The 24,678-nt window shown below is 52.9% G+C and overlaps 1 protein-coding gene across 1 annotated transcript in view; it reads left to right on the top strand.

Moving 5' to 3' along the window:
- Positions 1-251: 251 nt before the first annotated feature.
- NET1 (neuroepithelial cell transforming 1) overlaps positions 252-24,678 on the top strand; it is a 27,464-nt gene continuing 3,037 nt past the window's right edge. The window contains exons 1-8 of the mRNA XM_015429676.1: positions 252-502; positions 8,021-8,128; positions 11,263-11,430; positions 13,363-13,425; positions 15,745-15,841; positions 17,611-17,687; positions 19,023-19,280; positions 22,103-22,273. Coding sequence (XP_015285162.1) covers positions 410-502; positions 8,021-8,128; positions 11,263-11,430; positions 13,363-13,425; positions 15,745-15,841; positions 17,611-17,687; positions 19,023-19,280; positions 22,103-22,273 — 1,035 coding nt within the window. The 5' untranslated portion in view covers positions 252-409. The remainder of the gene's footprint in view (positions 503-8,020; positions 8,129-11,262; positions 11,431-13,362; positions 13,426-15,744; positions 15,842-17,610; positions 17,688-19,022; positions 19,281-22,102; positions 22,274-24,678) is intronic.

The raw sequence follows: 24,678 nt of genomic DNA, 5'->3' as shown, positions 1-24,678 counted from the left end.
GCTCCGACCAGGATTTAGGGGCGGTTGGTTGGTTGGTTGGTTGGGGGGGGGGGAGAGAAAAGGCGAGCCAAGCAGCGCGCCTGGGTGCAGCCTTTGGGGGGCGGGATTCTGGTCCAGGCAACCTGAGCCCGGGTGGGCGTGCCCCGTGGCCGACCCGCCACCCATCCAATGGGCTCCCGAGCGGAGAGAAGCCCCGCCCAGGTCCTCTAGGACGGCGTGGCCGGCCGCGGCTGGCCCAGAGAGCGCGGAGGCTGTTGCACCTTGGAGAGTTATGGGGCTGCCTTGGTCCTCCGTTGACTCCGAGCGCCGCCGCCGCGGGCACGACGCCGCCGCCGAGTAGCCGGCCGTGGATTTAAAGCGAGCAGCGCCAGCCTGCGGGAGGAGAAGCGGCAGCAGCGGCGGCGGGGCGATGGTGGCGCACGATGACGCCGGGGGGCTGCTCCCCATTAAGAGGACCATCCGCGTAATCGACGCGCAGTACCCGTCTTGCCGGGAGCAGGAGGTAAGGGCGGCAGGAGGCGGCGGCGCCGCACGGCTTGGAGGTCCCTCAACCCACCCCCCGCTTTGCAACCCCTCGGAGGCTCGTCCCGTAGCGGGGCTTTGCGCTCCCGGGCCAAGGGGCGCAGGGGTCGGGCTGCGGGCGGAACGCGCGGGGCTCAGTTGGAACGCGGCTTGGGGTCGAGGTCGCCGCGGCCGGGCACGCCCGTGCAAAGGTGCGCCACGGGTTGGTGGGGGAAGGAGAGCCCAAGGTCGGCTGTCTCCGGGTTGCGCCGCAGTGGGGTCGGCCGCGTTGGAAACGGTTTGGACGGCTGCGCCTTTACGCAGCCCTTGCCGCGGGCGGGGTGGTGGTGGTGTCGCTCTCTCGCTCTCTCTTTAATAGCCGGGCCGAGGAAGCGTGCAGTTGCGGCAGGCAGGGTCTGCAGGCTTTCCTTCCCTGCCAAGTTTGTCTCGCTCGCCTACGTTTTCCTGCGAAAGGGAGCTCCGCGGAGGGGGATGCGCGCTTTCTCTAGGGGGGGCTTCGAGAGTGCTTATAGCAGTCATGTTTGGAGCTGTGGACGGCAGATGCTGCCTATTAAGAGCTATAGATGTATAAGCCAAGAGCTGGAAGGCTGGCTTTGGAAAAAACCCTGCTGGTCTTTGCTGCCTATTTATAAACCTGTAGCTTCTGCTCGTCCCCGCGCAAAACATTTCAAAGGCCGAGAAGTCTATATTTCCTCCTCTCTCCTTTCCATTTAAGGAGTTTAAAGAAAGGAACATTAATCAGTGCGTTTGACACGTCTGTCTGCCCCCCCCCCTCCCTCCACACACACATTATCCCCCTTCCCTGCGTTTATATTTTCCTCTCCTGTTCTGTAGCATCAAAATACAATGCGTTTTGTGACGATGCAGACTCAAAGCAGTCCAGTCATGAACATTCCTATATAATAACTGCAGGGGAGCATGATCCTAAAGCGGGGGAGCTCATCTTTGTGGGTCGCCTCCTCGATTGACCATAAACCTCATTTACATAAACACAAAGTTACGTATTCATGGTCCGCATTAGTGACACCTCGTAGACTGCTGAGAAAATTAGGCTCGTTGCAGGATAATTACATGTGTGTGTGATCGGACATGTGATGAAGGTGCATTAATCCTCTTGCGATGCGCTGCCTCCAGGTATCTTCCCAGGGGTTGGCGGGAGTCACGGGAACGCAGAAGTCAAATCTCCCATAAGCAATAACTGGTGACATAGGACATCCTGTCCGGAAGCACGGCCCGTGTGGGTTTCCTTATGATTCAATAGTTCTGCTTTAACTAGTTTATAATCTGAGGCTTAAGCGTTCCATACGGTACACACACGAGAGGCGGAGAAGACGCAGTGGACCGGCTGGAAGCCAATTTGAAGATATTTCTCTCTGTGAGCCTTCCTTATGTTTCTCTTTGGGTATTGAAGTGCTCTGTTGTGTATAGGGATTTTGTTCCTTGGGCGAGGAGTGTCTATAAGGAGAGCCTGTAATGTTATTCCAGAGCCCGGAGGTGTCGTATTTCCAGCCCGTGGATCTTAACTCCACCTCTCAGGACTTCAACAAAGGGGTTGCCAGATAGGAAGGCTGAATTCGTTTGTGTGTTGCGTACGTCAAGTGGTTTCTGGCACTTGGATTAGCTTGAGTTTGTGGCATCGCTGTGACTTCCTTAAAGTGAACGGTTAACTTGCTGAGTTACCGCCGTTCTCGAGGAGCCGGCTATGGCGTCCAGAGAGCACAATTTGGCAAAAGGGACTCTAGAAGTCAGAGTATGGGGTAGGAATCCTTAGAGCCTGTGCCTGTTTGATATTATTGTGACCCCTTTCAGAGACTGGCTGGTGTTCTGCTTCCAGAGAGACAAGTGTAGCTTTTCTGTTGTGTTCACACCAGTGTTCCTTCTAAGCCGTGGAGAGTCTTGTGAGCAAAAATTCTCCTTTGTGAGCTCCTGGCATTAAAGTTGTGAGCGAGCGATTTGGCTGCTGCATGAATCAGTTTGCTCTGGAGCCACATTCTTCCTGAGCTTAGACAAAAATGTGTGAGCCGGAGGCTAAACATCTGTGAGCTACCTCACACTAATTCAGCTTCGAGGGAACACTGGTTCACACCTGTTGTGAAACTTCACAGTCAAACCCCTTCTTGCCCTTTGGGAGTTAAATGGTAGCTGAGAGACTGTTGCCTTCAGTAACACGAGCTCTGTGGTTAGATTAGAGTCCAGTAGCACCTTAGAAGAGACCAACAGTATACGTTTTGAGAGTCAGAGCTCTATGGGTGGACTTGCTTTAAACCCAGGAGAGCTGACACTTCAGTAAATCCACTAGTCCTAAGGGTGGTAGCCCTGTTGGTCTGAAAGTTTGTGTCCAGTGGCACCTGGAAAAATGTCTTCTGCCCTTTTGAAGTATTTGAGCCTGAAGACCGCAGGGCCAGAAGATCAAATCAGTCAGTCCTAAAAGAAATCAACCCTGACTGTTCCCTGGAAGGCCAGATAATGAAACTGAAGCTCAAATACTTTGGCCACCCAATGAGAAGGGGGCACTCCCTGGAGAAGACCCTGATGCTGGGAAAGATGGAGGGTCAAAGAAGACAGGGAGGGCAAAGGATGAGATGGTTAGACAGTGTCATAGATGCACGGCGGAAAACAGGAGGGCCTGGCGAGATCTTGTCCATGGGGTCGCAAAGAGTCGGACTCGACTGTGCAACTGAACAACAACAATCTGTGGCTATAGGACCAGCCTGGGGGGAGAACCAGTAATCCACAACACAAGGAACCAAGAGGGTGTAGTGGCAGTGCTCCCTCTAAGCTGTGGAGTATTGTGAGCAAAAATTCTACTTTGTGAGTGAGCAGTTTGGCTACTGCATAAATTGGTTTGCTCTGGCGCCATCCTTCCTGAGCTGAGACAGAAATGTGCACGCTGGTGGCTAAAAAAAACCTTGTGAGCTAGCTCACACTAACTCAGCTTAGAGGGAAGTTTAGTGGTATCCAAAAAGATATTATTGGTAAATCCAGTTGTAGGGTTAAATGAGATTTGTAATCAACAGTTGTATTTTGAAGAGCAAGCATGGTTTCCCCCCTAAACTCTTCTTGTAATGCATAGATTGTACAAGTAACCCTTTCCCCCACAGTTGGGTATTTTCTGGTCGAAAGGCTTGTCCATATTTCTTTAAGACTTAAAAGTCGGTGGGGAAAGATTTCTTTCCCCCCCCCCTCCCAGAAGAAAGCATAAGGTGCTTTTTGGTTCTGTCTGTGTCTTGCCTCGAAATCAGCCTAGCCCTTGTGTGGCAAATGGCGATTTATAAACCCCATTGAGGGGGGGGGAGACGGCCCCTTTGTGTTAACCTGTCCTGGATGGGAAAACGATGTCCTCTGCCAAGCCTTGCGAATATTGCGTATGCATGCGCGCCGCATTAGCAGAGAGCATCTGTGCTGGACCTCTGGTCGCGTCCGCGCCGTGCCGTTGACCCTGGACAATCTAGGCCGACTCGCATCGCTCCTGCCAAAGAGCTCCAGCTCCTCCATCTTGTTTCAGTTCCGTCCTCTTTCCGCCACGCTGGCTGAACACAAGCCCTGTTCCTCTTCCAGTCTGACTGTAGCACAGGGCAAGAAGCCTTGAAGGATTCGCCTTTTCACTGTTGGTTCTTCCGACTCTTGGGTCTTGCCTGCTCAGTTCTTAATCTGTTTCGTTTACGCTTCTATCTACGCCCAGGGCGCCCAGAGTCACAAAACACAACAAGACGTCCCACAGTAAGCAAATGGGAGCCCAGCGTGGGGTAGCTTTTAAAGCTTTGGCCTAGGATCCGGGAATTCCAGGTTCAAATCCCCACTCGGCCGTGGAAGCTCGCTGGGTGACCTTGGGGCGGTCACACGCTCTCAGCCAAATCGGCCTCACAGGGTTGTTGCGAGGACAGAGTGGAGGAAGGGAGAATTACGTGAGCCGCTCGGGGTCCCCATCGGGGTGGGAGACAGACTATAAACAAGAGTAAATAAATAGTTTACGTGTTGTGTTGGGCTACAAATCCGCCAGACCCAGGTTCGAATCCCCACGCTGGCAGCCTAGCCTACCTCACAGGGTTGTTGTGAGGAGAAAGTGGAGGAGGGGAGAAGTATGAACGCTGCGAAGGCGGGAATACAAATCAACTAAATCCATGGCGTGTGCCTACACACCCCAACTACGGACGGCTGCACTTGAAGCGCGTGGCGTTCACCTGTGTCATCGGTCTAGTGGGTGTGTGATTTGCAGAAGGGCTTCCTCCTCACAGCAGCCCTCCCTGGAAGGTCACGGCTGCGCCCAGTTTACGGGGTCCGGACAGAAAGACCGAGACCGGTCTGAGGCCGCCACGCAGGAGCAGAGCTAGGGTCCAAAGCAAGGCTTCCAAGACTCGCCGTCCCGCTCGATACCCACCCAGCCTGGCTAAGTTAGCTGGAAAGACACGAAATCATGACTTAAGCGGTGACTTAGCAGTCGCCATGCTGAAGTGGCCTTTTTGTTGTTGTTTTGTTGCATCAGTTCGGTTCATTCACGCCAGGAATAGAGATAAGCCTTCTGCTTGCCTTGCAACACCCCCCCCCCCCTTCGGAGGAATCCATGACATCATTGCTGAAAGTTCTCTGGTATCTTAATGGGACAGTGGTGCATTTTTGCCCTCTGGGGTTGCGCCTGCGCTCCAGCAGGGCTCTATCTGAGTCGCCCTCCTCGAGGCGGCAGGAAAACCCAACCATTTCTCCTTTTTGGGTTCCCCCACTTCCTCTTGGCTTCCCAGAAACATCCCCGCCCCTTTCTGACTTTCTCAGTGCTCTTTGCACCCAGGGACGGTTAGGGAAAGGTGGTAACATCTGTTCCTCCTCCTACGAGGACCAAAATATTTAACGGGGCTGATTCCTTGTAGGCTGCGGAACCAAACGGAGGGTTCCCAGAGCTTGCGACGAGTCGCTTTCCTACTTCTCCAGTGGTCGTGAATAAGACGGGCTACTTAAATTGGAGCCAGAGTCCAGGAGCACCCGAAAGACTAACCAAATTTGCGGCAGGGTGCGAGCTTTTGTGAGGCACTGCTCACGTCTTCGGTGACTCACGGAAGCTCCTCCCCTGCCACAGATTTGGTTAGTCTTTCAGGTGCTCCTGGACTCTGGCTCTTTTCTGCTGCTACAGACAGATCCACTGCCAGCAATGCTCCCACTAAGCGGTGGAGTCTTGCGAGCAGAAATTCTACTTTGTGAGCCACTGGCGTTAAAGTTGTGAGCGAGCGGTTTGGTTACTGCATCAGTTAGTTTGCTCTGGAGCCCATCCTCAAAAAGGTGTGAGCCGGTGGCTAAAAAACTATGAGCTAACTCACACTTACTCAGCTTAGAGGGAACACTGACTGCCAGTCTAAGTAAATACTGGCCCTGAAGAAGTGAGCAGTGACTCAGGAAAGCTCCTCCCCTGCCCTAAATGTTCTTAGTCTTTCAGGTATTCCTGGACTCTGGCTCTTTTCTGCTGCTACAGACAGACTAACGCAGCTAGCCATTTGATCTGTCTCCACGAAAGGCACCATGTTTAGCCACACAGAATGGGAAATCCATCAACCTTGTGATATAAGGACAGAGGGACTCCCATTCCAGCTGTATCCAAAGAAGTGAGCAGGGACTCCCGGAAGCGCCTCCCCTGCCCAACATTTTTGACAGTCTTTCAGGTGCTCCTGGACTTTTGCTCTTTCTTACTGCTACAGGCAGACTAACACACCCACCCATCTTGATCTACTTGAGTAAGAAGAGTCGTAGAGTCGTTAATCGATTCCTGTGCATTAGTCATACGGAAAAGCCACGTGAGCTGTACAGCATCATACAAAACAAAAGTCGCCCCAAGGCCCCAGCGAAGAGATCACAGTCTGAATGAGCTCAAAACGAAAGGGGAAGCGAAGAACAGGCTGGCACCGAAAGAGAAATTTTGAAGTATTTGGGGGGGGGGGGATCTGGAGCCCAGGGAAAGGAAGGAACTGAAGTCACAGCAGCTCATGTTCTTGAGGAAGTACAAAGGGAATCTTTGCAGCTTTGTAGCCCGTCTGAGGGACTTGGGCAAGAGTTGTACAGTAGGCTGACTCTCGCAACTTGGCGGGGGCCGTGACGGATGACGCAGCCCTTGACTGTGCACAGACAGCAAGATATTTTTAGTATCCAGCATCTCTTTCGTCGTGGGCCTCGAAATCCCTTCCCTCCCCCCCCAATACAGTAATTGAGCAGGGCTTGCATGTTTTTTTTTTTTGTTTTGAGCCAGGCATCATCCGTTGTGAGAGCGTTGGGCCCTTTGAGTGTTCAGACGGCGCCACTTCTAGAAGTCCTTGCGGTACTGCTGTCGTATCGGGCTGCAGCACGTCCCCCCTTTGGAGTGCCTTCTTTTTGGGAAAGGCAGAGGGAGAACCAGGCTTGCAGGGGTGGGTTTCCCGCTCAGCCCCTGAGAGTAGCAAACCCACCCCAGGGGATTTCTGTATCCCACACAGGTCAAGGTTTCTCTTGCTCAAAAGCCAGTCGAATCCAACTCTAGGGTTGCGGTACTCATCGTTTCCAAGCCAAAGAGCCAGCGCTGTCCGAAGACGTTTCTGTGGTCATGTGGCCGGCATGACTAAATGCGAAGGCGCACAGAACGCTGTTACCTTCCCACCGGAGTGGTACCTATTCATCTACTTGCAATTTATCCCGTTCGAACTGCTAGGTTGTCAGGAGCTGGAACCAGAGACGGGAGCTCACTCCGTCAGGCGGCACTCGGGTCTCAAACTGCTGGACTACCGACCTTCCAGCCTGCAGTTCAGTACCTTAACCACTTGAGTCACCGCAGCTCCTTTTATCACACATAACTTGTGCATTTAAAGGCAGAGGCAGCCGGGTTCCCCACTCCTGTTTTATTATTTATCTATTTATTGAATATTTACCCCGCCTTCCCAGCCGAGGCAGGCTCAGGGCGGCTTACACAGAACCATCCCATAATTGCAATAGAACATAAACATAAGTTAGGTTAAAACCCTTTGAAGTGTAGTAAGCCTTCATTTCGTAATGGCTGCTGTCATTCAGTTCTCTAACCTCGGCTATCAGTTCTTAACGGTAGTGGTGGCTCCAGGGGCCTGGTGGAAGAGCTCCGTCTTACAGGCCCCGCGGAACTGCAGGAGTTCTTTTTTGTTTCCATCCTTGTATCTCTTTTTCCCATATGTGGCGGAGGCAGGCAGAGGAGGGGGAAATACACAACCCGCCCACTTCATGCTCCTAGAAGCGAGGGAAACTGTTCTCGACAAGCTCTGGTGGTCTGAAAGCCACCTCGTTTGCCCTGCCCGCGGTGGACTTTGCCGTCCTTCCTTTTGCTTTGCCCGAGCAGCCTGGTTGTCACGTGGTTGTGCCGTGAGGGCCTACTGAGCTTCTGAGCGCCCCGTGTAATCCGCCGCCCTGCCCGCGTGCTCCCCCCCCCCCCCCGGCCGTCCGGTCTCTCGTTTGCTGGCACGCCGAAGCCTCGAGCAATCGGGTTGGTGCGACTCACTCTCTCTCCCTTGTCTCTCCGCAGGAGCCCAGCAATAAGCGCGTCCGGCCTCTTGCTCGGGTCACCTCCTTGGCAAACCTGATTTCTCCCGTAAGAAATGGTGCAGTGCGTCGATTTGGGCAGACGATACAGGTAAGGGACAGGAGATCGGTGGGCGAGTCTGGGGTCGGCAGCGGGAATCGGGAGTCGGCGGGGGGTGGAAAGGGTCGTCTGGTCGCAGCTGACTCGCAGCAACCCCACAGGGTTTTCAGGGCAAGGGACAAACACGGGTGTGGTGACTGCCTCTGCACAGCAACCCTGGACTTCCTTGGTGGTTTCCCATTCAAGTCTGATCAGGCCTGACCCTGCTTAGATTCTGAGATCTGATCAGATCGGGCTAGCCTGGGCCCAACCAAGTCAAGCCAAGAGACATCCAGAGGTGGCCTCTGCACAGCAACCCTAGACTTCCTTGGTGGTCTCTCATCCAAGTCCTAACCAGGGCTGGCCCTGCTTAGCTTCCGAGATCTGATGAGATCGGGCCAGCCCAGTCCATTTTGATCAGGGCCCATTTGGACTAGCGATAGCAAGAACCCATGAACACACCTGAAACTGCCTTACCACTGAATCACACCCTTGGTCCGTCACAGTCCATATTGTCTACTCAATGGCAGTGGGTCTCCGGGGTCTTACGTAGTGTTGTGTCACTTCCCACCTATGCCAAGCAGATGCTCTGCCACTGAGCCACGGCCCCTGTGTTCATTTTGGTCCTTCAACCAGGAGGCGGGGGACAGTTTTCTAGACCTTGTGAGTTCGAAGAGCTTCTGGTGTCCTGGCCCCACTGCTGGACCTCCTGAGGGCACCTGGTATTTTTGGCCACTGTGTGACAGAGTGTTGGACTGGATGGGCCATTGGCCTGATCCAACATTGGCTTCTCTTATCTTCTTATGAATTGGATCAACATATAGAACAGAGGTCCATCGGTGGCTATTAGACACAAGGTATAGATAGGGACTCCGAGGCAAGTGATGCTCTGTATTCTTGGTGCTTGGCCACTGTGGGACACAGAGTGTTGGACTGGATGGGCCTTTGGCCTGATCCAGCATCGGCGTCTCTTATGTTCTTAGTGTTGGACTGGATGGGCCATTGGCCTGATCCAACACTGGCTTCTCTTATGCTCTTATAAGAGATCCAATGCTGGATCAGGCCAAAGGCCCATCCAGTCCAACACTGTGTCACACAGTGGCCAAAAACACCAGGTGCCATCTGGAGGTCCAGCAGTGGGGCCAGGACACCAGAAGCCCTCCCACTGTTGCCCCCCCCCCCGAGGCACCAAGAAGACAGAGCATCCCTTGCCCCCCAGACCGAGAGTTTCTATCCATACCTTGTGGCTAATAGCCACAGGTGGACCTCTGCTCCATATGCTTATCTAATTCCCTCTTGAAGCCGTCCATGCTCGTAGCCGCCGCCACCTCCTGTGGCAGTGAGTTCCATGCGTCCATCACTCTTTGAGTGAGGAAGTGTTTTAAATCCGTATTCTAGGCACCGCTTAGAAATCGTAGGTGCTACAACCAGGGGGGAAAAGGCACTAGTGGTGAACGCAATTGTGGTATTTTGTTCCAGGTGCGGGAGTTGGCTTTTCTTCAGTATTTCTGGCCCTGGCCGCGTCTCCCGGAGTGTGCTGTCCTAACCACCTCTCCCCACGTCCCACGCAAATCTAACAAGGGTCCCCGGGCTAAACGCGACCTCGAATGCTGAGTTTTGCCCACCCCCTCGGATGCTTTGCGAGCTGTTCACGCGCCTATTGAGTCGGCGGAGCCCCAGGCCCGTTGCGCCTCCGCTGGGAGTGGCCCGTCAGCCCAGCCCACTCCGCGCGGGACAGACACCTGCCACCCCTGCCCGCCTTTGGGAGACCAGTGTTGAGATGCTGCCGCAAGTGCTCCCTTCTGAGGTTACCCCCGCCGTTCCTAATAAGAACCTGACATCAGGAGAAAGCCCGTTAGGGGAGAGGCCGCTCTCCCAACTGTGTAAATACTACCGGGCCTCAATCTCTCTCGGTTACGGGGCCACGACGAGAATGGCCCCTCACGTGACTCGTTAGTGTCACTAGAGAAGGGAGGTAGAATTACGGCTATTTATGTCCATGAAACCGGATTCGCAGCCAGCCCTTTTAAAATTAGCCCAGACCCCTTGGCAGGGGAGGGGACCCAGCGAAGGAGCCGGGAGGACAGTTGCCGGTCAAACACCGAAAGAGGGAGAGGGGAGGGGAGGGGAGGGGGGCGCCGAGAGGAGCGGAGGGCAAGGTTGTTCGCACAGGTTTGGGCAGCCTGTCACCCACCCACCCCGGCCTGCTGAAAGTCTGAGAACTCTGGATTTTGTTCCGCCATGGCAGCTCCCAGCCGGCCGCACAAACCGTAGGTTGGTCAAACCCGCTGCGGGGGTCACGAACGGTGCTCCCTCTAAGCTGCGGAGTCTTGTGAGCAAAAGTTCTACCTCGCGAGCTCCTGGCGTTAAAGTTGGGAGCGGTCGATTTGACTGCTGCACAAGCTTGTTTGCTCCAGAGCCCTCCTCCCTGAGTGAAGACAAGAAATGCGTGAGCCGGAGGCTAAAAAATTGTGCACTAGCTCACGGTAACTCAGCATAGAGGGAACACTGGTTACAAATGGTGTAGATTTCATCAGGGGACATTTCGTAGAAAAAGAGGTGCAGGAGCTCATTAGCATAACTTATTTGCATATGCCACACCCCCTGACATCACCGGAAGTGTGTCGGAAGGCAACACCCACCGCTCAGGCTTCATTGGGCTGTTTTGGATTGCTAGCTATGGGGGGGGGGGACACGTGCAGATCTGCCCTCACAGAGGAGGGAGAGCTTGTACCTGAAGGCGGGCCGGGGGGGGGGGCCTCTGCAACTTACCTGACTGCTTCTTGCTCCTCATGGGCCAACTGAGGGCTGCTGGGAGCAGGGGGCGGGGCTTGTTGCATGTGCCCGCCCCCTGGCCTCCTTACTGCCGGTGCGCTCCAACAGGAAATGACCCCTGGATTTCATAGGCATCTTAGTTCATCGTCAGTTCCACTGGCCATGGCTGCCGCTTGTCACTGTGTGGGTGTAAAGGGACACCCTTGTTCCATCGTCACGCCCCATGGCCTTTGCCACAAGGGTTAACGCGAGGCGCCTTTTGGAAGAACAGCTGCAAAGCATCTGTGGAAGCACTTTAAAGTCACTGCTCTTCATCCCTGTTCCTAACAGCTGCTTTTCTCCCCTCTGTTTCGTTCTGTTCCGCCCAACAGTCCTTCTCCCTCCGCAGCGAGAGCAAATCTCCGGGTTGTGCCCAGAAGCCCTGCAGCCGCTCGGCCGCCCCGACGCCTCCCAAAAGACGGAACAGTGTGCTGTGGTCCGAGACCCTGGACGTTAACATGAAAGAGACGCTAAGCGCCAAAGAGATCAAGCGCCAAGAGGTGGGTGGGCTGCCGGCGAGGCGGCTGGGTGCCCGGCACAGTTTCTTGGGTAACAGATCTGGGTCAGGACTGGATTGGTGTTTCTGACATCTTGACCTTTGTTTGAGTGGAGGGGAAAGATTCAGTGTTTCTAGCCCTCGTGGTTTCGGCCAGGTGTGTTTGCGGGCAGGTGTCGTCCGGAGAGAGGCATCAGTTTCCAGGAGGTGGAAATCCTGCATCGCCGCGTGTTCCTCCAATCCCGTACTCACCTCGAGTGCCCCACCCTTAATGTAACTTCATTCCCTGCTCCTTGTGTCACGGGCTGGGGTGCCAGTCAAAGGGAGTCCAGAACAGGCCAAGGTCAGGAGTCCAAAAAGCCAAGCCGGGGTCCGGAGCCAGAAACACCGAGCCAAGTCCAAATCACTAACCGGAAACGTAGTCCAAAAAGCCAAGCCGGGGTCGGGGGATCCAGGAACACAGAGTCAAGTCCAAAGCCAGGGGATCCGAAGCTGTAGGTGCAAGAGCCCAGCCAAAGTGGATGCAAGCAGCATGAAGCTGACTTGTTGCTTCCACAACGGGTACTACCCAGAGTGTGGAGTTAAATGCTGCTGCCAATTAGCCAGCTGTGCGATCGGCCAGGCTCCTGTTAGAACTCTGGGCTGGCTGAGCGTCTCCCCTGTAGCCTGGCCTCTCTTTGGCTGCTTGCTAAGTTTTGCCGCAGTCGCTCCCTTAAACGAGTCACACGTGGGGGTGAGTCAGGAGGACTTTCACCTTGCAGTTCTTCCCTCTTATCTGGGCCAGGTGTGAAGACCGCTGTTACAGGCACTTGCCAGCTATCTTCATCCATGCCCATGACACTCCTTGATAAAATATTCCCACATATATAGCAGACAGTAGTCTGGTGCTTAGAAAAAAATATACACATTGAACAGGTTCATAGAGAACCAGAAGACTGCCTAAAACTGTTGCTCTTTAAGGGGCCTGCGTGTTTGGGCTGCGACAGATTTAATACAGTATGCAAGTTGTCCATTTTGAACCCACGTTCTAAATGTCCGTGGTGCAGAATTGTGTCTTCCAACACATGGTAGAGGCAATGCTCCCTCTAAGCTGTGGAGTCTTGTGAGCAAAAATTCTACTTTGTGAGCTACTTGCATTAAAGTTGTGAGTGAACAATTTGGCTACTGCATAAATTAGTTTGCTCTGGAGCCATCTTTCCTGAGCTAAGGCATAAAATCTGTGAGCTAGAGGCTAAAAAACTATGAGCTGGCTCACACTAAGCTTAGAGGGAACACTGGGTAGAGTCGTAAGTCGTGGTTTCCAACTCTCAGTTGGAAACCATCACTTCCCAACTTCAGAGCCACGTAGATCTCACGTTCCGTGTTTCCAAAAGGCCGGTATCGAGGTGACAGCCCCTCTTGCTAAGGTGGGCAGGAAGAGGCACTTACAGCACTCAAGGTTTATGGTTAATCTTTATGGAAGCGTTTGGGTAAACATCTCTGACCGAGGTGGGAAATTAGAAGAGCCCAAGGTTCATCCCTCGGAGTTAGTGCAGCATTTCACGTAGCTGTATAGTGCAAGTCGAAGTACAAAAGCCCTAATATTTAACTTGGCCTGGAATCCTGGCTTCGTAACCTTTTGTGCAGTAAGTGTGTACTTTTCTCAGCAGTAACCGCCGCCTTTCCCTTCCGTTTGGCCATTACGTCCAGGTGGGGAGTTGCAAGTCAGCCGTTGGGCCCTCCCTCCTTTGGGGGTTGCGGCGGGGCCGGGTTCCTGATCCGAAATGGCAGTGCCGATACGAGTCGGACTGGGTGGTCTCCCGTACTGCTGCCTCAGCATAACGAGGCTGTGGAACAGTCAGAGAGCTCCACGGGTTATGAATGGTAGAACTTGGAACATATAGAGGTTTTTGATTAAATGGCATTCTAAAAATGTCCCCGGTCTTTGTTTTGCTAGGCGATATATGAACTGTCCCGGGGCGAGCAGGACTTGATCGAAGACCTGAAGCTTGCCAGAAAGGTGGGTCTCTTTCCCCCTGGTTGCTTCACTGCTGCGTTGTACGCGTCCCTCCTTGAAACAGCACCGTGGTCTGGCTTTTGAGCCACAGATCTTCTAAAGGAGAGAGTTCCCCCATTCAACAACCTGGTTATGGAGAAATGGGCTCTCCTTATGTGACACCTAGGTTAGAGTCCTTCAGTGCCTCTGCTTCAAGACTCCTGAGAAACTCCCAAGTCATCCTAGACATACTTCGAAGTGGTGGATTTGAGTCCAGTAGCATGTTAGAGACCAATAAGGATTTTGGGGTATAAGCTTCGAAGAAGAAGAAGAGATTGGATTTATACCCCGCCCTTCACTCGGAGTCTCGGAGCGGCTTGCAAACTCCTTTCCCTTCCCCTCCCCACAACAGACACCCTGTGAGGTAATTGGGGCTGAGAGAGCTCTTGACAGAAACTGCTCTTTTTCAAGAACAGCTCTTGTCAGAACTACGGCTTGCCCAAGGTCATCCAGCCAGGTGCAAGTGGGGGAGTGGGGAATCAAACCCGGTTCTCCCAGATTAGAGTCCGCGCACTAACCACTACACCAAGCTGGCAGGGGAAGCACCCACGAGAAGGACTTTAATGGAGGACTCCGCAGTGGGCCTGGCCCGACACCCATGTTCAGCAGTAAAAGGAAGTGGCGTTGTCTGCTTCCTGAAGAACCGAGGTGTGTTTCCACCACAGTGTGTGCTTTCAGCAGAATGAAGTAGTAAAGCTTGTCTGCATGATGCACTCAGGCCACCATTATTCCACCAACGCTTTCTCCATCACCGCACCCTTACCACCCCTGGTGCGGGTACCATCGGCAATGTTCCCTCTAAGCAGTGGAGTCTTGTGAGCAAAAATTCTGCTTTGTGAGCTACTGACATTAAAGCAATTTGGCTGCTGCATGACATTAAAGCAAGCAATTTGGCTGCTGCATGAATCAGTTTGCTCTGGAGCCCTCCTTCCTGAGCTGAGACAAAAATGTGTGAGCGGGAGGCTAAAGAACTGTGACCTAGCTCACACTAACTCAGCTTAGAGGGAACACTGACCATCAGGGGTGCGAGACGTCCCTGGCGGATGATAGGGCTGCGGGGACATATATCTGGTCGTTGGATTGATATACGGCTGCAGAACGCCATCTTGACTTATGAATTGGAGCGAGTAGTGGAGCACCGATATTTTATTGATTGTATTATGTTGTATCTTGTATTGTATTTTTATGCTGTTTTTATTGTTTTATTAGGCATTTATGCCCTTGTTAGCCGCCCTGAGCCTTCGGGGAGGGCGGGATACAAATCTAAAGAATAAATAAATAAATTGCAGGGGAAAGGTGTGTTTTCACTGCTTCCCCTATTAAAGTCTTCCTAAATAAACCCATCGAGGGTGGCCCAGGCCAAGCCCGATCTTGTCCGATCTCAGAAGCCAAGCAGAGTCAGTATTAGTTAGTCCTTGGATGGGAAGACCGCCAGGGAAGTCCAGGGTTGCTGTGCAGAGGTAGGCAATGGTAAACTCACCTCTGGATGTCTCTTGGCTTGACTTGGTGGCCCAGGCTGGCCTGATCTCATCAGATCTCAGAAGCCAAGCAGAGTCCGTATTAGTTAGTCCTTGGATGGGGAGACCACCAGGGAAGTCCAGGGTTGCTACGCAGAGGCAGGCAAGGGCAAACCACCTCTGAATGTCTTTTGCCTTGGCAATGGCAAACCACCTCTGACCATCTCGTCAGATCTCAGAAGCTACGCAGGGTCAGCCCCGGTTAGTCCTTGGATGAGAAGACTACCAGGGAAGTCCAGGGTTGCTACGCAGAGGCAGGCAAGGGCAAAACCACCTCTGGATGTCTCTTGGCTTGACTTGGTGGCCCAGGCTGGCCCGATCTCATCAGGTCTCAGAAGCCAAGCAGGGTCAGCCCCGGTTAGTCCTTGGATGAGAAGACCACCAGGGAAGTCCGGGGTCGCTGTGCAGAGGCCGGCGTTGGCAAACCACCTCTATTCGTGGCTTTCTTTGAAAGCCGTACAGGGTTGCCATAAGTCAGCCGCAGTATGGTGAGGCGAAAGGGTCAGACCCCCCCACACACTGTCTTCTGAACATGCCGAGTTTCCCACGTGCCAGGGTCCTTTTCGCAGACCCTCGTTCAACCCGGCATCTCCCTCCCCCTGCATTCCTGATAACAGTCCAGAGGAAGCTTCGCCGCTTGATTCCCTTGGAGGGGGCCAGCTGCCCCTTGGAGGCAGAAAGGCAGCAGGCAGAATTCCGTCTCATGTCTGTGCAGCTGTGCCATCGTTGCTCATTCTTAACGCTCCGTCCCCCCTCTGTTTGACAGGCCTACCACGATCCCATGCTGAAGCTGTCCATCATGTCCGAGGAAGAGCTCACCCACATTTTCGGGGACCTGGATTCGTACATCCCTCTGCACGAAGGCGAGTCTTAGGCATTTTATTTTTGTCGGTCTGAACGCACCATGTCTGAAATGTCTTCCAAACCGTTCTGTAAAGAACTCGTCACTATCGATCTTGGACATTTATCCACTGACCTTTTCCAGGGTGGTACTCCTAGTTCTCTGCTCCTCCTTTTATCCTCACAACAGCCCTGTGAGGTAGGTTAGACTAGGGGAGAGTGCCTGGCCCAAAGGAGGTCACTGCACAGACTCCGTGGAAGACTGCGGATCTGGATCCCTTTTACCAGTCTCAGTCCAGCACACGAACCACCATTCGTGGCTCTCAGGCAGGGGTAATTTCGTAGAAAAAGAGGTGCAGGAGCTCATTAGCATAACTCATTAGCATATGCCACACCCCCTGATATTACCGGAAGTGTGTCAGAAGGCAACACCCACCGCTTAGGCTCCACCGGACTGTTTTGGATTGCTAGCTATTGGGGGGGGGAACGTGCAGATCTGTCCTCACAGAGGAGGGCGAGCTTGTGCCTGAATAAGACTTGGTCTTAAAGGTGCCACTGGACTGTTTTGGACCGGGGGGAGCTCTGCAGCTTACCTGGCTGCTTCTTGCTCTGACTGAGGGCTGCTGGGAGAAGGGGGCGGGGCTTGTTACATGTGCCCGCCCCCTGGGCTCTTTACTGCCGGAGCTCCGCTCTTGTGCGCTCCTGCAGGAAATGACCCCTGCTCTCGGGAATAACACATCTACGATCAAGGAGTCAGTCAGAAAGTTCTTGTTCAAAAGCTGCACGGTCCTTCAAAGCAGCCTGTGGGAAAATTGTAAGTGAAGGGGCCTAATGCGGCAGGCTGCTAGAGAGGGTGTTCCATGAGCCTGGGCTGGTGTTGTGGAGAGAGCCTGGCTCATAGCAGCCTTCATCTCTGGCTGCAGAATAAGGTCCTCCTCTCTTGCAGATGAGCAGGCCCAGGAATAGATGGGGAGGGGGGGGGTTCTCTAAGGCTTGTGTGAGGTCCTTACTTATTGGGGAGACTGTTTCTCCTTTACTTCACACTCTGTGTGCATGAACTTTGGTAGATTACCGCTGCCACCAGGAGTTAAAAATTCCAAATCTCTCTCTTTTGGTAGAATGACCTAGTGTCTGGGCATTTCAGAGGACTAGGTGGCCCTGAGGAAGGACTGTACTGATTGCTGGCATCAGTTTAAACAAATAATGATTTATTTATAAAAGAACAAAATAGGTTTCTGGGTATTTTTGAACTGATGTTGAAGAAAGAAAATATAACTGGCAAAGCTTGGCGTCACACACAGTCTCTCATACACCAAAACTCAAGTCTGACAGGCTTATCTCTCTCTCATAAAGCCACACAGGCTAAAATCTGCATTTCTTAGCCACACAGGCTAAACTCTCTTACTCATATAGCCACACAGGCTAAACTACAACTGCTTCCTCTGTCATACTGACTCTCTCACCAAACTCTCCACACTTGTCTCTTCAAGAACACAAAATCCTCTCAGAGACACCCCTCCTCCCACACGCTCAGTCGTCAGCCAGTCACATCACACTCGTCTCCCTCTGTCACTCTCCTTACATTACTGCAGTCAAACTAAACATTTAAAGGAACACACACACCAAAACATGGAATCATTACAGCTTGCAGTCTCCATACCCTGTAGTTAGCGCTTTAAAGGTCATACCCAGGGCCCTGAATTGGCAAGGCTTGCCTTTGGGGATACAGAATTTTGTATCTCAAAACGAAAGCTCCCGGTACTAACATCCCCTCTCTGTTTTTACCTTGCAGACTTTCTGGCCAGGCTGGCCGAAGCAACGAGACCAGATGGGACGGTGGAGCAGATCGGGCCCATTCTCGTAAAGTGGGTGAGTAAGTCCTGGCTGCTTCGCTCTACCTGTTTGTGGGAAACCTGAGCTGGGAGATCTGGGAACCCAAGTTGGGCTTGTGTCGCAGACTAAAAGTTTGAGCCCTTAAACCACTTCTGTTTTCTGTAAGGCTACGCTGGTCTAACTGTTAGAGAACTAGAGCATCGAATACTTCCCCGGTTGTTGTTCTTTAAGATTTATTAAAACATATATCTGGCCTTTCCTTGTGGTACAAGGCAGATTACAATAATAGCTCAAAACCTCTCCAGTTAACGCCAAAAGTAAAAGCGCAACCCCCAAATGCCCCTTAAGGGCATACACCTCTCCTTAGCGACCTTAAGAAAGTCATTATTCTCTCCGGCCAAACTGCTGCGTCTTCCAAATGGGGACAACACTGGCCTACCTTACAGAACTGTTGTGCACGTGTTACTAAGATAAGTGTTCTGACATGTGGGTGCACCGTGCAAACTTGGCATTGACTGTAACAATGGAGCTGATGGATATGATCTGCTAACAGTGGTTTCCCCGGAGGAGAGTGTTGCTGTTAGTGGAATGGGTCTCCCTCCACACACACACCCTTAGAGTGGCAAGAACGGAATATAACGGGAGCAGTGCTGGTGTTCTCTCATGCGCCTGCACTCCTTTCACCTCTTTAGCCACGAGGCTGCGCTGACTTTTCTTCAACATGAGCCAGCTGCGAAACCTCAGAGGGGTTGGGACCAATGCTCCCTCCAAGCTGTGGAGTCTTGTGAGCCAAAGTTCTGCTTTGTGAGCTCCTGGCATTAAAGTTGTGAGCGAGCGATTCGGCTGCTGCAGAAATTAGTGTGCTCTGGAGCCATCCTTCCTGAGCAAAGACAAAAATGTGTGAGCTGGAGGCTCAAAAACTGTGAGCTAGCTCACACTAACTCAGCTTAGAGGGAACACTGGTTGGGACCAATTCTCCCTCTAAGCTGTGGAGTCTTGTGAGCAAAAATTCTACTTTGTGAGCTCCTGGCATTAAAGTTGTGAGCGAGCAATTCGGCTAATGCATAAATCAGTTTGCTCTGGAGCCCTCCTTCCTGAGCTAAGGAAATGATGTGTGAGCCGGAGGCTAAAAAACTGTGAGCTAGCTCACACTAACTCAGCTTAGAGGGAACACTGGTTGGGACCAGACTGTTCCTCTTCCCTTTTCTTCAGTCTTCCCACTGCAGTTTTCCCCAGTTGAATGAGTGCAGTTCCTCAAAAAACTCACCCGTAAGACCGTAAAGCCCCCCGTTAAGGAAAAAGGAAACTGCCTGACTCATTCATTGCCTCCGAAGGAGACATGAACAAATGCCGTGTCTTTTGTTTCCGAAGCTACCGGGTCTGAACGCGTACAAAGCCTACTGCAGCAACCAGTTGGCGGCGAAGGCCCTCCTGGACCAGAAGAAGCAAGACCGGCGAGTCCAGGACTTTCTCCAGCGTTGCCTCGAGTCTCCTTTTAGCCGCAAACTAGACCTGTGGAGCTTTCTGGATATCCCGCGGAGTCGCCTGGTGAAGTACCCTCTGCTCTTGAAAGAGATCCTCAGGCACACGCCCAACGATCACCCAGACGTCCAGATCCTGGAAGAAGCAGTAAGTGGCTCTGGGTTTTATAATCGTAGAGTGGGAAGGGACCTCCAGGGTCATCTAGTCCAACCCCTTGCACAATGCAGAAAATTCACAAATACCGCCCCCTCCACACCCCCAGTGACGGCTATGCCACGCCCAGAAGATGACAAAAAAACCCTCCAAGATCCCCAGACAAACTGGGCTGGAGAAAAATTGCTAGTCCTGTACAATGTTCTCTCTAAGGTGTGGAGTCTTGTGAGCAAAAATTCTACTTGGTGAGCTCCTGGCATTAAAGTTGTGAGTGAGCGATTTGGCTGCTGCATCAATGAGTTTGCTCTGGAGCCCATCCTTCCTGAGCTGAGACAAAAATGTGTGAGCTGGAGGCTAAAAAACTGTGAGCCAGCTCACACTGACTCAGCTTAGAGGGAATACTGGTCCTGTAACACCTTCAGAACAACAAGATTTGGGGGAAGGAGCTTTTACATCTGACAAAGAGAGCTCTTGCACTCTAAAAGCTCCTACCCTGGAAATTTTACCGGTTCCTAAGGTGCCGCTGCCCTCCCTCTCGTGAGCTGCCTAAATTCACAGAATCAGCATTGCCGTCAGAGGGCCATTTAGCCTCGGCTTGAAAACCTCCCAAGAAGGAGAGCCCACCACCTCCCGAGGAAGCCTGTTCCACTGAGGAACCGCTCTAACTGTCAGGAAGCTCTTCCTCATGTTTAGCCGAAAACTCTTCTTCTTCTTTTAAAATCTTTATTAAGATCAAGTATAACATATCAAGGAGCTGCAGTGGCTCAAGTGGTTAAGACGCTGAACTGCAGGCTGTGGGAGGTCGGTAGTTTAGCAGTTCGAGACCCAAGTGTGCCGCATGACGGAGTGAGCTCCTGTCCCTGGCCCCAGCTCCTGCCAACCTAGCAGTTCGAAAGCAAGAAATTGCAAGTAGATAAATAGGCACCCCTTCGGGGGGAAGGAAACAGCGTTTCGTGCGCCTTGGTGTTTAGTCATGCCGGCCACATGACCACGGAAACGTCTTCGGACAGCGCTGGCTCTTCGGCTTTGAAATGGAACCCTAGAGTCGGACTCGACTGGCTTTTGACCAAGGGAACCTTTACCTTTACCTATAACATATCAAAACATACAATACCTGCAAAACAGTATGCAGAAAGTTTTGAGAAATCGAGATTACAAACCGGTCAGTCAGTCACCCACAAAATCGTTAACATACAGCCACAGTTAAAGTATAATAAAACAGTATCATTTCCATTTACCTAAACAAATGTGCTGCTTTAAGCATAAATCCCAGTGAATTGAGTCAAGTCTAAAATACCACATTTTTAGGAGTCTGCTGCTCTGAGATACCAGAGGAGTCTGAAAACTCTTCTGATTTAATATCAATCCAGAATGAACTCCCAAGGGTGTGAATAAAAGTCCTTTGAAACGAAGGGCCCCAAATCTACTAGTGAAGCTTCCCTATGGAAATCAGTAGCAGATCTCAAGTGATTCATGAAGTTGATTGATCACTAAAATGGTCAGACTGTAATTGGAAATGTCCCCCCCACATGGCATGGTGATTCTATAGTATTGAGGAGGTCGCGATGGCCACAATCGTAGATGGCTTTAAGAGGGGATTAGACAGATTCACGGAGGTCTGTCAGTGGCTTCCAGCCCTTGGTGACTAAAGGGAAACCTCTACATTCATGGGCAGTGAACCCCTGAATCCCAGTGCCAGGAGGCAACATCTGGGTCTGTGCCCTGTTGCTGGACTGCTAGAAGAACTGGTTGACCACTGTGTGATACAAGATGCTGGACTAGGTGGATCACTGGTCAGGGAAGGCCTCATCCTCTGTGCCATGTTGTTGGCCCTCCAGAGGAACTGGTTGGCCCATGTGTGAGACAGGATGCTGGACTAGATGGACCACTGGTCTGATCCAGCGGGGCTCTTCTGATGTTCTTATTAGGGGAAGACCTCAGCCTCTAAGCCCTGTTGTTGGCCCTCCAGAGGAACTGCTTGGCCGCTATGTGGGACAGACTGCTGGACTTGATGGGCCACTGGTCTGATCCGGCAGGGCTCTTCTGATGTTCTTCTGAAGGCCTCGGCGTCTCTGCCCTGTTGGTGGCCCTCCAGAGGAACTGACTGGCCCCTGTGTGAGACAGGATGCTGAACGAGATGGACCACTGGTCTGATCCAGCAGGGCTCTTCTGATGTTGTTGTGAAGGCCTCGGCCTCTCTGCCCTGTTGTTGGCCCTCCGGAGGAACTGGTTGGCCACTGGGTGAGACAGGATGCTGGACTAGATGGGCCACCGGTGTGATCCAGCAGGGCTCTTCTGATGTTCTTGTAAAGGCCTCGGCCTCTCTGCCCTGTTGTGGGCCCTCCGGAGGAACCGGCTGGCCCCTGTGTGAGGCAGGATGCTGGACTAGATGGACCCTCACTGGTCTCATCCAGCAGAGCTCTTCTTGATGTTGACTTCAGTCATCAGCGAGGGAGCTGCTTTCAGATGTCAGAATAAGGGGGTTCGAGTGGGAGATGGGCCAAGAAGTTCTCTTTCACAGCCTCCTTTAAATCAATATGAGCTGTGCAAGCGCACGGTAGAACCCCTGTGTAGGAACACTTTTGTTGGCCTGCACCCCAGTGATAATGGCAGATAGTGTGCTAAGAAATCTGGGGCCAGTCCTGCTCGATTCAGAGCAACGAGAGGTTTGAAAGCCGTGTGAAGGTGTCCCGTTCAGCCGAGCGATGCTCTGTTCCTTGCCTTTATCTGAGTCTGCACGCTGATTCTAGCGTCGAAAGAGCGAGAGGCGGGTAAACGTTCCAGCGGTTCTGACCGGCCGATCCCGTTGTCCGCAGATCTCCATCATCCAAGGGGTCCTGTCCGACATCAACCTGAAGAAAGGGGAGTCGGAGTGCCAGTACTACATTGACAAACTGGAATACCTCGACGAGAAGCAGAAAGACCCGCGGATCGAATCCAGCAAGGTGCTGCTCTGCCACGGGGAGCTAAAGAGCAAGAACGGCCACGTGAGTCTGCCTTATTTCGTGGCGGGGCTGGCGGCACTCGTTCTGCCCCGTTGGGTGTCAAGAACGGCCAAGGCGGTCGGGGTCCAGAATGGCCAGCCTCCTCCCTGGGGGCGGGGACCCCCCAGGCCCCGCCCCCTGCTGCTGATCACCTGGCCAGCGGGGGCGGGGTTTCCGTGGCAGCGAGTAGAGGACTAGGCCGGCACTGTCAGTGACTGTCAGCGACGTCACTTCCGGGGCACGCCAGAAGGGACGTCACCGTGTTCCTGGCAACATGGAGCCAGTTTGGTGTGGTGGTTAAGTGTGCGGACTCTAATCTGGGAGAACCGGGTTTGATTCCCCACGCCTCCACCTGCACCTGCTGGATGACCTTGGGCAAGGCGTAGTTCTGGCAGAGCTGCTGCTGCTGCTCCTCAGCTCCCCACCCCCTGCCAATTACGGGGGGGGGGGGAGAGCTGGTGACCTGAGGAAGAGCAGCAGGTGTGGCAGCCCTGGCTGAAGGTTGAGATGCTCGAGGACAGGTTCTGATACCACTTCTTAGGGAAGAAGAACCCACACCGGCCCACTTCTTTCTCCTATTTTTAAAGAGAATGCTGTGATTCAGAGTTCCTCTTTCTTTGTAGCCTTTTGGTGTAGTGGCTAGGAGTGTGCGGACTCTAATCTGGGAGAACCGGGTTCGATTCCCCACTCCTCCACCTGCAGCGGCTGGTGTGACCTTGGGTCAGTCACAAGTTCTCTCAGAGCTGTTCTCTCACGGGCAGTTCTCGAGAGTGCTCTCTCAGCCCCGCCTGCCTCACAGGGTGTCTGTTGTGGGGAGGGGAAGGGAAAGGCGTTTGTGAGCCGCTCTGAGACTCCTTCGGGTAGTGAAGGGTGGGGGCATAAATCCAATCTCCTCTTCTTCTCTTTTGGCACCGGATCTGGGGCCAAGGCTTGGAAGGGAACCCATTAAGAAAAAAGCCCCAGACCAGACGGCCCTTTGAGACTAAAAGCAGGGCTGGCCTCCGTCCAGGTTTCAGGGGGTTGTGAAATAACTAGCTTAAAATTACCACTGCAAGCGTGACCTGCGTTTTACAGTCGCTTGCAAAGCATTTCCTGAGCCTTCCCAGTGATGTAATGCAGCCCCGGAGTCTTCCAGACACGCAAGCCCTGGAGCCGATGCAAACCGTTGACAGTTCTGAGCCTTAACGCAGCTGTGCTTGGAGGCTTGGCGGCCGCTGCTACTGCTCCTCAAAGTATGGAAGCTGGAAACTCCAAACGGTTTCTTGGCTGGTCTCCCAGCAAGGGAGCAGATGTCAAGTCACAGTGACGGCATTACCGCCTCCTTTTTGGCACCTTGAGCTCACCTGACAATAGAACATGTTTCCATAGGAACGGAGGCAGTCCTGCCTGGCTGGGCTGTAGCACGTGGGGGGGGGGTGTCCCCAACACAGCGCCCGTGGGCACCATGGCATCGGCCAATGCCTTTCCTAGTGCCCACCAAAGTGGGAGGGGCCAGGCGGGGCTTTTGCTCAGCAAGGCTTCTGATAGGCCCTTAGAGATTTTGATTGGCTGCACAGGCTTTGAAAGCATTGTTTTGGCGGCGGCTGCCACTGCAGCACAAGGATCTTCACTGTGTGAACAAGGCCGTTGCCTGGCTGGCTCCTCCTCCTGCAGCAGCCATTTTGTGGCTGCCCCCGTCGCCCTCTGTCAGAATTCCAGAGGTGCCCCCCAGGCTCAAAAAGTCTGGGGACCCCTCCTGTAACAGCTTTACTTCCTGATCAGGAGTCCAAAGGGGGCGTTTTGTTTTTGGCCTTCTTTCCGCAGCACCAGGATGACTGGTTTAGATCCAGGGTGTCAAACATGCAGCCCAGGGGCCGGATCAGGCCCACGGTGGAACTGGCCCATCTCCTGCTTCCAGTTCTGCTGCTGCATCATAGCCAGAACCTCTTAATCAGTCAGCCATTTCGTGTTTTAACCTGGGTCCTAGACTCAGGACTCTGAGCATGAGGTTTCTGTGGTGCATGTCGATAAATCAAGAGGTGTCCGTTACCAGACACTGTTAAATAAACAAAATATTGCGAGAGTGCTAATGTTTTAAGCATGTTTTTCTTTTAAGTAAAAAAACCCACCACCGTTTGTGTCCTTTATGAAGTTTCTATCTCCGCCGCCTGGCATTACATTTTATGACAGACGTGGCCCGGCCCGATGGGGTCTCATTCGTGTCAGATCCGGCCCTCGTAACAAATGAGTTCGACACCCCTGATTTAGATGGGTTCATGTGATTGTCCGCTGGGGAGACTTGGCAGAAAAAGTCACCTGTGAAGCTTTGGGGCTCCATTGCCTCGGCCACGGCGTACTCTAAGCTTTCTGGAGTGTCGAGGCACTCTAAGGAAGCACAGTCTGTCTGTTGCACACTGATCCCCCCCCCC

Source organism: Gekko japonicus, unplaced genomic scaffold, assembly GCF_001447785.1.
Source record: "Gekko japonicus isolate JY-2015 unplaced genomic scaffold, Gekko_japonicus_V1.1 scaffold696, whole genome shotgun sequence".
Taxonomy (NCBI): domain Eukaryota; kingdom Metazoa; phylum Chordata; class Lepidosauria; order Squamata; family Gekkonidae; genus Gekko; species Gekko japonicus.
The sequence above is the reverse complement of the archived record's forward strand: the minus strand, read 5'-3'. Positions and strand labels throughout refer to the sequence as shown.